The 17,054-nt window shown below is 30.8% G+C and overlaps 1 protein-coding gene across 4 annotated transcripts; it reads left to right on the top strand.

The window, feature by feature from the left end:
- Positions 1 to 398: 398 nt before the first annotated feature.
- On the top strand, positions 399 to 6,983 carry LOC127254684 (sialyltransferase-like protein 2). Of its 4 annotated transcripts, none has more exons than XM_051279920.1 (12): positions 399 to 653; positions 746 to 822; positions 1,696 to 1,785; positions 2,002 to 2,079; positions 2,285 to 2,385; positions 3,635 to 3,827; positions 3,931 to 4,021; positions 4,100 to 4,164; positions 4,559 to 4,713; positions 4,797 to 4,878; positions 5,773 to 5,882; positions 6,467 to 6,983. In XM_051279920.1, the coding sequence occupies exons 1-12, from the start codon at positions 566 to 568 to the stop codon at positions 6,654 to 6,656; spliced, it is 1,320 nt and encodes a 439-aa protein (XP_051135877.1). In that variant the 5' UTR covers positions 399 to 565; the 3' UTR covers positions 6,657 to 6,983. The 4 variants fall into 4 exon arrangements, with proteins under 4 accessions (XP_051135877.1, XP_051135876.1, XP_051135879.1 ...); XM_051279919.1 differs by having other exon boundaries at positions 399 to 659; XM_051279922.1 differs by lacking the exon at positions 1,696 to 1,785.
- The last annotated feature ends 10,071 nt before the right edge of the window (positions 6,984 to 17,054 follow it).

Here is a 17,054-nt window from a genome sequence, read left to right as displayed (position 1 = left end):
TGTATTACAATATATTTATGTTCATGTGAATATCATTTTAGTCTCAATGGAGAACTTGCTGCCATTACGATATTTTTTTATTGCAGCAGTACTGCAAGTACTAAAATATTTGTCTAAATATAATAATTATATTTAATATATTAATTTTTTTTAGAAAAATGCATATTATTCATAAAAAATACATCGAGAATATTTGTGTTATTATTATTATTATTATTATTATTCTCAATTCAATACATTTTAAATAAAAATATTTTACTATTTTTTAATAAAAAATTATATATATTTATTTTCTTTCATAATTAATAATAAAAATTAAAATTGACTGCACAATATAAAATTATTAGCTGCTGTGCAGTGTGGAAACTAATAATAATAATAATAATAATAAGAGTAAATGCAAAATGAATTCCAGCTTCTTCAAATCGTAACGTTTTGGGGGAGATTTTGCCGTGCACTGCATTGCAGATCGTTCTGAAAATTTCTTTCAGATCCCCGGAGGAATCCATCCGTTTGAGGACAGGGCTTACTCGATTTCCACTGAATCGGCGAATTCTAGAGTTTGATGAGGCTGTTGCAGCTAGCTTTTGTGGTTGCGTTGGCATCTGGACTTGCAGCCATTCTCATTTACATCACTGGTGTTTCTAATTTTGGTATTTGTATGTTCGGTCGCAATCTTCTCTTCGTTTCGGTTTGTGTTTATACTTCTCGTCGGGGTCTCGAATGAGTTTGCTTTTATGTGCAGATGCGTCGTCGATTCGTCTGTCTAATGAAGATCTTGAAGCCTTGAGATCCCTCGGTGGTCAATTCGAGAAGTGTGTGGTGAGTTGAGTTGAGTCCGTCAGATGGCTGGTTCACTTAATCTTATTTTGCATCCGGCTGGAAGAAGGTTTATTTTTTGAGCAAATTATTGCATTTCGCACTATGTGGTGATTCTGTGAATCTTTTTGGAAATAATCTATTATACCAGATTTTAGAAACGTCAGTGCTTGAGAAAATGTTCAGTTATCATGGAATTAGAATATTTAGGAATTAAGATGTTATGGCATTCCATTTGGTGCTTATGGTGTGAGGCTTGGTTTCTATTGTTGGACCCTGGATTAAATTTGATTAGGCCTTTGGTTAATACCTAGGATTCGTAAACTGAATTTGAAACATTGGCCTTGAGTTTTGTTGACAACTCTCCACTCTAAAGGTTCCTAAAACACTCAGTATCTTTGAATATGATGTGAACATGTCTATTTTGGTTATGTTAAAAATGTAAATGCACGTGGGGTTTGTTTCGATTTGTCATAACCTACAAACAGACACTGCATTGTTACAATTCCAAAAGAAGCCGTGAAGTTTCTCGTTTGCATTGTGCATATTCAGTTGCTTAGGCCAGTTTAAGAATCTCCTTACCCTCGCACGTATTATCTCTTTTATGACATATGCTGCCGATTTTCAGGTGACTTGTGTTAGATTGGATTTTGCTAAAATGTTAGTGGGTTTGGGTGGTATATTAAGGATCTGATGCTTGAACTTTTCATTATTTTTATTTTTATTTTCCTATTCCAAAGTATTGTTTGTGTTTATGAAAAATATCTGAAGATCTAGACTACAAGTTCACGCCTTATATGTGTAGGCTTTTGTTGTGTCAATTTCTACTTAGTTTCAGGATAGTGGGGTTCATAAAATTCTCTTTCCGCCTTGTAGAGGGCTAATGGATTAGGGCTACAAGCTGTACTTGGCAGTGATATTTGTCAGGTTTCACTGGAATTTCCCCAAGAGACAATACCAAAATGGGTAGGTTTGGTTCAACCATGCTACTTTTCTCAAGCAGTATTTCTGCCTGCTGAGTTCTATGTTTCACTTCTCTGTTAAATTTCACCCTAGAAAAATTGGAGATGCACATGATCTTTTTTGGGGAACTATATGCTTTGATAAAAATTTAATCTAGATAGACTCTTCATGTCTCTGTAAATCATTGTGTTTCCCCACTGATATTCTTTTATAAAACAGAAGGATCCCAAAACAGGTGAACTTGAAGGCTTGAGTTATGGTTTTAATCTTTGTGAAGCGGTGGCTACATGGGAGCAGGTTCTTTCCAATCCTATGTCAATTTTACAATGGCAGAACGTTAATGTTTTGTCTTACAAGAAATTACTTGTGTACCTAACAATTATCACATGATAGTAATTTTATTCTGTGTAAAAAGATTTGAGTTTACCTGTTGGATGCATTATCTTTTGCAATTGTTGTATGTTCTATAGTTGATTTATTATTTAGTGAAGGACTTGCTCAGGTTCGAAATAGTACCACTGTTCTGACTCGGGAATTCATTGATGCTTTGCCAAATGGATGGGAAGAGTATGCATGGAAAAGAATTAATAAGGGAGTGCATTTGTAAGTATCTTGTGCTACTAGCTGCAACTGAGATTTGTCAAAAGTTGTATTATTACTCAATCAGAACAATAGAAAATAATTGTTGTAATGCCTGTAGCTTTACATAATTTCAATAAAGCAGTATCGCAATTGCAAGCATCCTCTTCCTTAAACTTTTTGTTCTGTCTCATTACTTAGAGAATAATGGTTTCGTATCGTTGTTGTATTGTTCAAAGCTGAAGGGAAGCTTGTGGTTTTTGTTTAAGTTTTTTGATTTGTTTCTGGTTTAAGTTCATGACCATGTCTTTCAAAGACCTGTGATCTTTCATCATATTTTAACTGGTGTTCCAAATTTAATAAGCATTGTTGATGCTCAGTTTGTTTACACTGTTTTCATATAAGTACGATGAAACTCAACTTCCACTCAGTAGTAACCAATCTGCTTATTTTGATTAACCCACAAGTTGGTGCTCTGCCTCAGCCTACTCGTTTTGCCTTCTTCTACAATATCCCCATTTAACATTATTACTATAACGTTTCTTTTACAATTGACTAGAAGGTGAAGTTTTAATGTAGAATGATGAACTTTGTACTAGTTAGTTAATTAGGTTTCTAAAGATTAAGGCGCTGAAAGACTGTGATTGTTAAATGTGCTATTTTGACAGTTATATTTTATATTTTTTATATTAATTTATGTACGGAAATTGTAATTATATTTATTTCTTTAACATATGAAAACTAATAGTTATTTTATGTGAATAAATAATTGTATTGAAAAATCAATAAATAAGGTTTGTTATTTTTGTGTTTATGTTTTCGTTTTTGGGTGAAATAATTGTTGGATGTAATGTTTTGTATTGAAAAATAGTATGACTATGGGTTTGTTTGTTTAGTGTTTTAGCTTGAAATATTTTTTTAATGTGAGGTATGAAAAATTGTATCGGTATTATAAAAAATAATATTTTATATTGAATGCTGATTTTTTTTGTGAGAGGATAGAAAGTAAAAAATAAGTTCACTTATTTGCAAATCACTTATTTTATTGTCGTTTTTCGTTTGCATTGTACTAAAAAGTAAGTTCAATTATTTGCTTGTTATCATGTATACAATAAATTAAGTACTTGTCATTAAGATCAAGCGATAACTGGTCCAATCAAATATAGCCTTAGTGTTTTGTTATTTTCTTACAATAGCTGACGAAGGGATTTGATGGTTGCTAATTAGTTCTACCTAGGGACATTTAACTCAAATGTTGTTGCCTCTGGTTCAGGAACAAATGTGAGAATAGAACTCTTTGCATGGAAAAACTATCTTTGGTGCTTCCGGATAGACCTCCATATACACCCAGGCAATTTGATCGATGTGCAGTTGTTGGTAACTCAGGAGATCTTCTTAAAACCAAGTTTGGGAAGGAAATTGATAGTTATGATGGTATTTTCAGAGAGAATGGTGCACCTATACAGGTTTTATTTCATCCAGAATCATTTTTAAAGAATATACTGAATAATGTTAAACTACCTTCTCGGTTTATATTTTATTTTATATTATTTTTTGTAAATAATGCAGAACTTTACAGAATATGTTGGTACAAAAAGTACATTCCGCCTTCTCAACAGGGGCTCTGCCAAAGCTCTTGATAAAGTTGCAGAGCTGTATGGTATTAACATATATGTATCCTTTCCATTCTAAGGCTTAACCTCGTATGCAGTCTTGCTAACAAAATAAAAATCTACAGAAAAGGGAAAGGAAGTCTTGATCATCAAAACAACAATTCATGATATCATGAACAAGATGATCCGGGTGTGTGCTCTTTCTATTTGTTCTATGTGATATGATTCCTATATTCCAAATAAGAAGGGGATTGAAGTTGAAATTCTTGCCCTTGTTAGTTGGAAGAAACTGTAGTTTTGAAGTGGATATCATGCTTTCCCTTGCAGTTGTAACAAGATGATCTGGGTGTAGTTTTCTAAAAGTGATTTGATTCACATAGTTCTATTCCTCATCTACCCCTTTAGTTACCCCCTGAAATCACACACATTAAACTGAGTATGATTTGGAAAGCAATGATGTACAACCAAGTTGTATTTGTACCTAAAACTTTGTCTCTATGGTTTTGCATTTCTATGGAATGGTTTTCAAGTTGACATTCAAATTATTAATTCCTAATTGTATCATCTTCTTTTGTTTCTTTTAGGAAGTTCCCATACTAAATCCAGTATATCTCATGCTGGGTGCATCCTTTGGTTCAGCAGCTAAAGGTACTGGTCTGAAGGCTCTTGAATTTGCACTTTCTATCTGTGACACCGTTGACATGTATGGCTTTACTGTTGATCCTGGTTATAAAGAATGGTATGTACACTGCTGAAGCTGCTGAATGGATATGCCTTTTCTCTATATTCTAACTTATGAGGTAACGTCAAATGTCCTCTCAGGACTAGGTATTTCTCCGAGTCTAGACAAGGTCATACCCCTTTGCAGGGTAGGGCTTACTACCAAATGATGGAATGCCTTGGAGTAAGTTCAATTTTTATTTTTCCTTAATATATTTATTTATTTGTCCTGGAGTTCCACAAGTTCAGAAGTTGAGGTTTTGTCTTCGTGAGTGATCACAACCAACATTCATGGCTGCCCTTACTCTAATCATATAGAGCTCCACAACATTTTTTTTTAACCTGGAGTTCCTCCACTGAAGTTGAGAATGTGAGGTTTTGCCTTTGTTCTTGAGCTATCACAGCCAGTGTGCATGGCTGCCCTTACTGTAATCATATGAACTATATGCCAATGTATTGGAGCATAAAGCAGTGTTGACCATGGACCATGTATTGTTGTTCATTGCTCTTAAGTTACTAGCATAGCATCAATATTATGGTATGGAATTTAGCAACACTAGGTATGTTTGTGACATGCAGTAGCCATGTACCTTCTTTAACACAAGCTCACAGCATTGCCCTTTTTTAATGCTGTATGTTCCTATTTTTGTTCTGTATTGTTTTTATGAAAGTGGACAAAGGAGAGTTCTACATTTTTTGCTCTTTTTAACATTTTATTCACTTTCCTATTTATTTTATTTCATTTATTTATATAAATATACAAGTTAAAAATGCTTTGAAGTGGTTTTCTATTTTAAAAAGTTTGTTTTTTTACTTTGGTGAGAGTTTTATTACTTTAAATATATTTCATTTTTTGCATATACTTCAATTATGTTTCCATAAACCTGCACAAAGTCTTGCCATGGCTTCAAGTTTTGTGTTAAGTTGCACCATTAACAACTATGTTGCTAAATCCCCTCTCTCTTTCTGTTTACATGCTATTTTAATATGTTACTTATGTTATTTTATGAAAATCGGATATAGTGAATTCTTGACTTTCCCAAGTTGCACTTATATAAATATATTTTTGTTTTGTAAGCTTGTCAAAATCCATTCTCCTATGCGACCAGATCCAAATCGCATTGTGAAGTGGGTGCCAAGCCGCAGCCAAATCACTGCTGCCCGTATTGCATCAGAGAAATTGCTGAGGTAATCTACACTAGTTTCCCTTTCATTTACCTTCCTTCTTTCTAGCAAAATCTGATTAAGTTGAACTGTACCACTGTTTTTCACTTTATTATTGTCAGTAATGTTTCGATAAATACCTTCCAATTTTCACATAGTCCTTCTAAAATTGTGCTAAAGATCCAAACAGAGGACTCTTGTGTTTGTTTGGGGGTTTGGATTTTGAATTGAGATTTGAATAGTAAAAATTTTGAATTGGAATGATTGTATGGTGTGAAATAAGTAGAGGTTAATGTGATGTTTTGAATGTAAAATTGATTTTTATATAATATAAAAAATAAAAAATAAATGTTTGATTTGATATTTTTTTTTTTGGAAGGAGGAGGGGGGGAGGGAGTGGAAATTTGATGAATAATAGAAATTGGTTGAAATTCTTGAAACGAACACACCTGATCTTGTATTACTCTAATTGATAAGCAAAGTTGGGGAATAATTCCATGCTCCTAGGCTTTCAAATTCTAATTATTTTATTCTGTATATCACATGGCCGACTTCAAAATTTTCATTTTTATTGTTACAACACTTCACTTTTCTGCTTATGCTAACAGGAGAGTTGGGGCTGGATCTTCAGATCCACTTGCTCAATGTGCCATTATTGCAAATCAGTACCAGGGGAAATCATCAACGCAATCAGCCTCAAGAAAAGCTGCCGTTGAGCATCAAAAATATGTTAGAGGCAGCACCATGTATTCTTTGGAACACCATCCAGGACATGGGCAACTCTGCACGGTACCGTGATCTATTTCTACTGTTTTCTGATTCACTCAGCTGCATTCTGGGTAGGGTTGGGGAGATGATTCGATCTTGATTGGCTTTATAGAAAAGATGACGACACTAGATTAGAGAATGTGTTTTGGTTGAAACTTGGGGTGATGTGTTTTAGATAAAGTTGGGTTTTGATCTTTGTTGTTAGCTAGCTCAGAAAAAGGGTTTTGTTTGTTGTCTTATAATTCATATTAATCACCCAAAATAGAGGTGGGTGGGTGATTCTTGATTGAGATGAGATTTGTGATTGTGACCCAATATTTTCTTGATTAAGTGTAGATGCTTTTGATGCACAAGTAACCAGTGCTTTCTAAAAAATAAAAATAAATTATGTAATAGTTACACATTATGCACGGACAAGATCATTTCTATAGTGTAAAATATATATGTGAGCTTCATGGTATGGTAAGGGTTGCTATTCTTAGGATAACAGTAATAAATAATTCTGTTCATAAACTACTTGAATTATTTGTTATACTTTTATATGTTTTAATTGGAGCAATCAGTCTTGGTGTTGATAAATTGTCAATCTGCATCGTAACCGATGTGATATACATATGTATTTATTTATTTACATATCCACATATATATATATCTTTATTATCTCTCGGTCCGTCGTCTTTAAAGTCTCATTTACCTTTTGCATCATTATATGTAACGTTAAAAATATTCTTATATTTTTTGTACAAATATTTTTCTATTAGTATTATAAGGCACTAATGAAAGTATTCTGGTAATTTTTTCTTTTTAATTTGTATTACATTTTAATATAATAATTAATATTCAAATATCAACACGCACAAAAGTAAATAGGATCCTTAGAACTGGACGGAGATGAGAGGTAGTATAATATATATATATATATATTTTTCAGTCTACACATACATAAAAATACATCTTAGATATTATTACTTATAACCATTTATTCATATGCACATATAGACATATTTTACGTATTATCGTATTTTATTGTTACGTATAATATGACATCTCCTTGATATTTTACGGACAAGACCATTAAATGCGTTATCTCATTCAATTTAAATCATTATTCTCGTGTTCGATGGTGATGTTCAATCCACGTTTGAATATATATATATATATATATGTTTTGGTAGATCGATGTTGCAATTTGGAAGAATAATTTTCAAATATATTCGCTGGGTTGTTGATGGAAGCTTCGTGAAAAATAATGATGTTTTCATTGGTTGGTGACGTGTAGGGGACAATTCATTTATGTAAAGTTGTAAAACCTTGACCTAGTAGTATAATAGTGTCTATGTACTATGTTGTTGCAATAGGTAGGAAGGTAGGTAGGTGCAATATGTGTCCATTTCTTATTGGTTGATTCTATGTTAGTTGTCACATTCTCATGTTGGGAGATTGACTTGGATTGAGCTACATACATAAAGGGTTTATTTCTTTACCAAAATTTTTTCTTATATATTTTTTTTTTCATAAAATATTTCATTAAACATTATTTTTATGTCGAACTCAAACAAATTTTTTTCTAAACTCATAAAAAAAAACACACTTGAAATACGTGTTTTTGTATGTTAGTGTTGATTATTGGTAAATATCTATATTAGAACTTCCCGATAAATGCAATTTGGAGTTGGATTTTACTTATTATTGCAAATGCCTTCAGGTTGGAAGTATTATTTATTTATTTTCCAGCAAAGGAATGAATAAATCATGACGGTATATATTATAGTGATGTACAGTGCTCATAGCGCGTATATATATATATATCAATAACACATCATATTCGTTTCTTATATAATATTTTATGTTAATATAATATAAATGCAATATATACATAGCAATAGTTCATACAATACATTCTACAACTAACAATTAATATCATTATATAAGCTATATTAACCAAGATGTTATGAATATGAGACTGATTATTTTTGTTATAATAATTTGTATACATTTATAATAGCCTATAAATCATCTAAAAACATAAAAAATCTACAAATGTCTTAAATAAGACAATATTATAAATATAATACCCCTCCGTCCGTCTCTAAAGATTATATTTACTTTTTATATTATTGTATTTATCATTAAAAATATTTTTATGTTTATATAATTTTTTTTTTTACAAATATCATTATATTAGTATTATAAGACATTAACATAAATATTTGTCATTTTCTTTTGATTTATACTATATTTTTATATAATAATTAATATTCAAAGATCAACACACAAAAAATAAATATAATACTTAGAGCCGGACAGGGAGAATATATATTTTCTAAATATATCTTAGCATAAAGTACATATAAAAAATGATAGACAACATATAGATTCTATACAACATGTGCTACGGAGAGTGATAGCATGTGCGTTCTATTTTTATGTGATGATTGAGATAATCCACATAGTGACAAAATTTTTAACCGAATCTAATAGCCTGCAAACTAAGTTCAACAAGGTATGTCATTCTAGTCATACCATGTATGGCATACAAAACCCAAAAATGTCAAATATTTAAACTTTGAACCCATCACAAGTCCACCTTACACCACTACATTATCTGTAAATATGTAGAATATTAATTTTTTTTTAGGTAAATATGTAGAAAAATTTTTGTTAAAGAAGCAAACCCATGCTAAAACTTTCAATTCAATCAATTTACCACTAATATTTGTCAATATAATAATTACAAATTCAAAACTTTAATCAAATACAACTTGAAATCCTACTTAAGTATTTCTGAAACTCCAAAATTTAAACTCCTGACCAAAAGCAATCTTAGTTGCCTCAAATCATCGTAAAATCGAAATCCCAAGACTGATGCAATTAAGAAAAATACAATATTGTGGATGCAATCCAATAATTTGAAAATTGTATGCCACCGTTGTGGAATTAATAATCTAAATTCATAGTAAACCCTAAACACCTTCATAAATTGAGCCTAAGAATTGTGTAAGAGACACAATATGTATATATCTTTGGCATGACTTTGAGCTGTTGCAAAAGGGGAATGTTTTCTAACATTTCTTTTTCTAGGAAAAATATGTTGGAAAAATTTGATATATATAATGCATTCGGAACATCTCCAATACATATATTATATAGTGATTTATATGATAAAACCTCAAATGAGAATATATTTGGATCCATGGCAAGTTTCTCGATATAGAATTACGAACTCGAATGACTAATATTATGGTCTTTCTCAACTAAATCAATCAATAGGTCCTTCGTATTCTATTCCGATGGAGAGAAAAAAAAAAAATTAATTTGGTGTGTTAGAAACCATAACCAAATCACTTTTATAAAGAGATCAATATGTCATCTATAATCACCTAATGACTATGCTATCCAATATCTATCCAATTTACCCTATATCAATAAGATAGTAAATAAACTCGTTCCATAAATAAAAATCACATAATTTAAGTCAATCAAATAATTATTGATTTATTTCCATATTAGATCACATACTTTAAGTCAATTAAATAAATTGACTTATTTCTATAATTAGATCATGTAATTCAAATAAACCAAATAAATTAGAATAACTAATGTAACTGTACATTATTATTTGCTCATATTTATATAAGAAAATTTATATTTTCCTAACAATCTCTCGCTTGAGCAAATATTGATTCCTGAGCAATTATATCATGTAGTTGCACAACTTTACACTATTCGTTGTTTCAACTACCTTCAACAATCATATCGGCATCATGTACCAACAACAAAATTATTGCGGCAGTTGCCACATTATAAATCGTGGTTAAATCTCGATAATCACCATATTTTATATGGATCAAATATAGTGAGTAGCATAGAAATTTTATGCAGTGTGATCAATATCATGTTTATTTTCAACGGATGCAACTTTATTGAGATCAATACATAATGAAAATTAACTTGAATTGAATTCAGAATAAAATCAAATCCATTTACTTTATTCTCTAGAAAAATTGAATAATACGAAATGAAGGTTGTCCATATTGAACATAAATCTCACTAATCTAGGGTGTTCATAAAACACCTTATGTGTCAATGTCTTAGTTAGTGGATCAATTAGCATATTGTTCATTCCTATATATTCAATATCATTTTTTTTATTATTATTCTGAACTCTTTATTTAACAACAAGAAACTTGATGTCAATAAATTTAGGCTTAGTAGCACTTGAGTTGTTATTAGAGTAATGCAAAATTGAGTTATATTCACAAAATATCTTCAATGGCCTTTTGATACTATCAATCACACGCATTTTAGTGACAAAGCTTTGTAGTCATATCACATGATTGGAAGTCTCATAGCATACAATAAATTATGTCAATATGGGAGAAGAAGGTACGATAGTCTGCTTAACTAACTTCCAAGAAATAGCGCTTCATGCTAGCATAAACATATATCCTGATGTGACATATTTTCTGTCTTGATATTAAACATATATACTGTATCTGAAACCATTATTTCTTACAGTTGCTTTAGATGGCCATGCCATATGCAAAATATTTGTGGATGAAATAGCTTCAATAGCTATAACAGAGTAGAAATTGGATGTGTTCAATGGGTATGAGTGAGAGCAAAGTGTGAGTGAATATATTTTTGAATTATATTGTGAATATATTGGTAGAAATAACATGATTGAAATAAGAGAGCTGGTGATGGTGTGTTAATGGATATAAACATATAATCGTGAGGTGGTTTAAAAAGTAATTGTGATTACACTTGTTTATTTAAGTCTTATTGTTGGTTCTATTAGTACTTGACTTTAAGAATTACAACTGAACTTCAGATTTACAAATATGAACATTAATTTCAAAGAATAACCACTGTCAATAGACATCTTTATAATTCAATAGGCAAACATTTATGTTTAATCAATTATTACTTAATTATTTCATTAGTGGTCCTGAACTTGTCTTACCTCTCTTTAGTAAAGATTGAATTTTGCTTACAGATTAGGTAGGCCAACAAGGTTCCCACGTATTTAACTACTATGAACCATTTATACACTGTTATGAGACGGATGCATAGATATTAATAGCAAATCCATATTTTTCATTTCACAATTTTTCCAATTGTTTAACTTAATTAACGAAAGTGTAAATATAAAAGTTGTGTGTAAATCAAATACACGAAGAAGAATAATGATATTTTATATCTAAGAAAAACAACAAATTGTTCTACATTTTATCTAATTAAAAGTAATGAAGTGTCCGAAAAGGGATTTAGGCCGTAGAGATGGGTGAACTTTACATCAAAAAGTAAATGGACTTTTTAAGAATTCTGAATGCATCAAATGTAGTTTACAACACAAATCTTTCCAGTATTATAGAAATTCTGGACAACGATTAGTTGGTTGTAGCAGTTACAACTGTCATAACTTTCAGGTGACTCATATTTACAAAAATCCTTCTCTTGGCAATGTGATAGCAGGATTAGCACTTGGAGGGAAAAAATTCACTCGAAGGTGCAAATATCGTCTTTGTGAGTTTGACCAGGATAATAAGTCCGTAAAAAAGGTCTCACCAAAGGTGGCATAGTTCACTCCACTGGATGGATAATTCATGTCAATCATGTGAAGTTTGCAAACCAATCGTATGTAGGCGAAAATAGGTTGTTTGGAAATGAGGCTCACATCAGTGTTTGTTCGCGTCGAGGTGAGCTCACCGTCTCTTTGTATTTTTTAGAGCAAAACATTGGATTCTCATGACTTTTTTAGTATAAATCTCATCTTTGGAAGTTTGGATCATTTCAAGCAAAATATAATAATAATAATATATGTCATAAATCAAATATTGTGATAATTGTTGCACAAACTTACAAGTAATAAATATATTTTGCAAGAAATACATATGTTCTAAGAATTGTTGGAACCTCCATATCGTTGCTGGTTTTTTTTTTTTTTTTTTTTATAGTAAATTGTAGGAAAAATAAATTTATACTAGTTTGACATAAACAATTCCCTTATGAAGTTTTATTGATTTATAAGCTAATTTTTTCATCAGTACGACAAGAAATATGTCATAAATATATAGTTCTCTAAAAAGTAAATAATGCATGAGATGAATACTAGTTCCTAAGTTATACAATGCCTTAATTGAATTTAGATTTCTAATTTTGCATAAAATCATGAAACTACCAAGGTCATTCAATTTCTTTAAAGATTTATGTAGAAGATTGTGTTGTGCGCTCCTTGTAGTTGATGTCATTGTCTTTTCAAGAATGATATTCCTCTTGTTGATTAAATTTTTAACGAAATTAATTGGGTACATGGATGTAGCAAGACATAAAAAAGATAGTGTAATTTGTAAGTTATGAAATATGTGCGCAAACTTTTAAAACTCTTTATGGTCATAATTTTTCTTAAGTTTCTATGGGAAATGTACATTTTGTTGTCCTTTTTACTTGACTCATTCTTTCTTATTTTTTCATATGAAGTAGGTTTGCTTGGAAAAAAACACTTCTTACGTGAGGCTCTATTGGAGTCTTCACTTAAGTTTTAGTTTGAACTTCATCATGCTTAGTTGGAGATAATTTAACAAAAAAAAAAGTTTGGATCAATAGGTGTACGTAGATTCGGATTAGTAGGAGTTGTATTTTCATTTTCTTATTGTTTTTCAATTCTTTTCTCCACAATTTTGTTTTATTTGGAAAGATATCTACCGTTGAAGGTAAAGTACCCTTTCGTTTCATTTTAAATTGTCTATAATCTATTTAGCCTGAGTCTTTAGCATTTTATTAAAGTTGAAGTATTACTTTAGACCACTATTTTTTATTTTTTTTTTAATTATTGGATTTTATTATTTAGTACCTCCTTTAGCAAAGGGATGTTGGTCACTTGTGGGGGAGAGGGAGGAATATGGTCATCTCTTTGCTTTCGGAGGTTGCTAAGGAGTTTGAAAATGAGATTGTTGTAGATATTAGCCTTTTATAACATCTATGGTTGGGCCATAAAATTGATATAGTTGTTGATATTGATGAGAATGAAGGTCATTGTTTCTTTGGTTGTAGTTTTTCGGTAAGCTTTTTGTAGAGATAAGTTCTAATTTCCAGTAAAATAGGCAACTCCATTGTTGGAAGTGTTTGCCTTTTCCTAATATTCTTTAGGTATCAAACGTTCTTCTATTTTTTTTACTTTCTTTTTCACCTCTACCTAAATACTGCATTTTTTTTTTCTTCAGTTTCCGGACTACTTCATACTTCATAAGCTTGAAAATCACTTTTACTTGTATACTTAGATGATCAATCATCCTCTTGTGAGATTGACTCAAGCACTTCATATAATCTTTTACTGCTCACTGACCTATTCTCTTTAGAACAATCATTATAGTATGCTGGAATATTTTTTTATGATTTTCCTCATATTGAAGGCAACCTTGCTCATGATTTAGCTTCCAAGGGAAACACCAAATAGAGCTCTCGCATGTACACTTATTCTTATGTAAAATATTTTAGTTCAGAAAATTAGAGATCTCGTAGTATGGGTAGTTCCTTAAAAGATGTTTGTATCTATTCCAAACTTAAGAAAGAGATTCATCTGGAATTTTCTTGAATATCAATATTTTCATTACTTGATAAACCTTTTTAATTTCATGATGAAATTTTGCCAAGAATTTGACCTAATTCTTGTAATGATGATGGACAATGAGTGGAGTTCATCCACTTTTCAATCTCTCCATGTAGAGAGAAATGAAAAAGAATTAGTTTGGTAGTATCTTTTGAGAGATCGTAAACTTTGAAAGTGTAACTAATTCTGAAGAAATTTTTTAAATGGTCATGTAGGCGGTCATAAAAGTTTGTATTATAAGTGTTCTAAACCATAGGTAATACTAGAGTTGACTTCCGTTCATAAAAACAATCTATTCTTGTAGAAGCATAATGAATTTGGATAATTTCCAGTAGAATTTTATTGAGCATCTATAGAGATCTGAACCGGTGAAACATTCTTCCCATGCCCATTTTGATTTAGATTTATGTCTAGCTATAGGCTCAATAGTAGATTATTGTGGAATATTATTGGCAAGATTGTTCTGAGAGAGAGCAACTTGCTATTTGATTGAATTGTTTGAGTTTGCTCTACTTTTAGGATATATTGTTGCATTTTAGTCATTACTACTTGGATGGTGAGAAAAGTGTTAAAGAGTTAGTTTTTGGAAGAAGACATCACATATAAGTTCTGAATTGATCCATTACCGCCGATAGATCAAGTCACATGTCAGCTCAGCTTCGACGACATCCACATCCGCATCAGAATTTCTACGTAGGCGCACGTGAACCTCACATACTTTTTTCTGGTACCGAAGGACAAAAGTAAAGTCCTGAGTGGATATATTGTTAACTGACATAGAAGCATGTTGATCATCAATATCTTTTCCACCGGCACTAAAAGTAGACTCCGAAGACATTGTAGTTAATAGAATTGACAGTAAATCACTTGCTATATTGGAAAATATTCAAAATCTTCATCTTCTTCTTTCCATCAAATTAAAACATCAAGATTTGTATCTGTATCACATGTGTACCAACTCACACTAACATAAATATCCAAATCCGACTTTTTTGGTGAATACTTGTCAAATTTACTCATGTGCATCTGAAAATTTGATTTTCCAGTGAGAATATTCTTTCCAAGTCTAGTAGATCTCAATTAACCACAAATGAAAGAAGATTCATCACTCTTGCCTTTTAGCATATGCACTTTTTCGGTGGAAGATAATATAGGCGCAACAACATTCACCATAATGATCATTCAAAATTTGTTTGATTTCTCTCATATATTTAGGGGCATATTCTTAACCATAAATAATAGGAAAAGCAAAACCAATCATCTCCATTTTATATCTCGGATCCAAAATAACATTAAATGGGAGCAAAATATTACTCTTATCCAATATTTATCAAACTTTGTTATCATTGTTATGGCCATTGTCCTTATATGGCTTGAAAAATCCAATAGCTTTTCATTTGAAATATTTTTGATCTTATATAATTTTGGAAAAATAAATATCTGCAATTGAATAATACTTTCCTGAACTCATATTGGTTGTTTCATGAAAAAACACCCAAAGATAAGCAAACTTTTTCAACTTATATTCATTCAATATTATGGAAAACATAATAGAATCCATAATCAATATCAACATATATCAAAAACACATCTTTGAACTTTTAAGGCAGAAGCTAACATCATGTATGACTTATTCCAATGCATTCGACAATCAAGATTCAAGTTTTTAGAATACAACTGAAGTTATTTCTTAATCTTTCTAAACTCAATGCAGCGAGCCCTATACTTATTAATGCACTTTAGCCTACTAGAACAATATCAACCATATGACCAATTTCACTAAGGCCATTCTGCACCAATAAATTCAAAATATGAGTACAATATCAAATATGAAATTTTTTCCCGCAATACTTAATTGTTTTCTCAATAATTTTTTTTTTTTTTATCCTCTTCACAACCACATAATTATATGAAGCATTATCATCAGTAATGCTAGATATTTTATTCTTAATTCGCCAATTAATAAAATATCTTGTGATAACATCAACAATAATAACATACGTATGCTCTATGTAGGGTGGGACATTAGAAAATTTAAAACTCTTTTCTAATGTACCAAACTTGCATCCACAAAATAGTCCCGTTAGTACCGTATAGTAAACTTTTTGGTTAGACTTCCACAAATTAGTAGTGTTACTAACTATAGTAATACCCTTGAAGAACAATTTTTTCAACTTTTTTTTTCTTTTAGATTCATAAGTACTTATGCAAGATTTCTTCGCAACATACCTACTAATCTTATAATAAAATGGAAAAATAACTTTCATAAAATTATTTAAAATGACATGATCCATCATTGCAAAAGAATATTCTTTGGCCTAAAATCATGTGTAAAGCAAGCTCTCGTACCTTGGCGTGATCATACTGGTAGTTGCTGATTGAAGTTATCTCATCAGAAGTTGAATCCGTAGTAAAGGATAACAGTAGTTGCTTGTTTTTTTCTACAATTTCCATTTTTTTTGCAAGTAATTATCTAAATGTTTCTTATATTTAGTTGGAGTCCCAGTAGTCACCTTTTGAAAAATTCCTTACAATATTTGCATTGTACTTTTTTCACACTTTCATCGTCCCAACAACATATTTAATGTGTTCCCAAACAATAGATTTGTTTTCATTAAATTTCTCCACCTCCATTTTTTCCTTCGAGTGCCTCATCATTTTCAATATGATCAGTTATAGCAAGAATTTTCAAATCAGTATCATCACACACTTTGTCTTCATTACATTCTTTAACATCAATAAGTTGTTATATTTCTTGATTATTAGTATCCATCGTATAGCTTGAAGAAAAATTGTAGTTTGATGGATGAAATGAC

This window comes from Andrographis paniculata, unplaced genomic scaffold (assembly GCF_009805555.1).
Source record: "Andrographis paniculata isolate CXL003 unplaced genomic scaffold, ASM980555v1 Contig52END, whole genome shotgun sequence".
In the NCBI taxonomy this organism is placed as follows: domain Eukaryota; kingdom Viridiplantae; phylum Streptophyta; class Magnoliopsida; order Lamiales; family Acanthaceae; genus Andrographis; species Andrographis paniculata.
The sequence above is the reverse complement of the archived record's forward strand: the minus strand, read 5'-3'. Positions and strand labels throughout refer to the sequence as shown.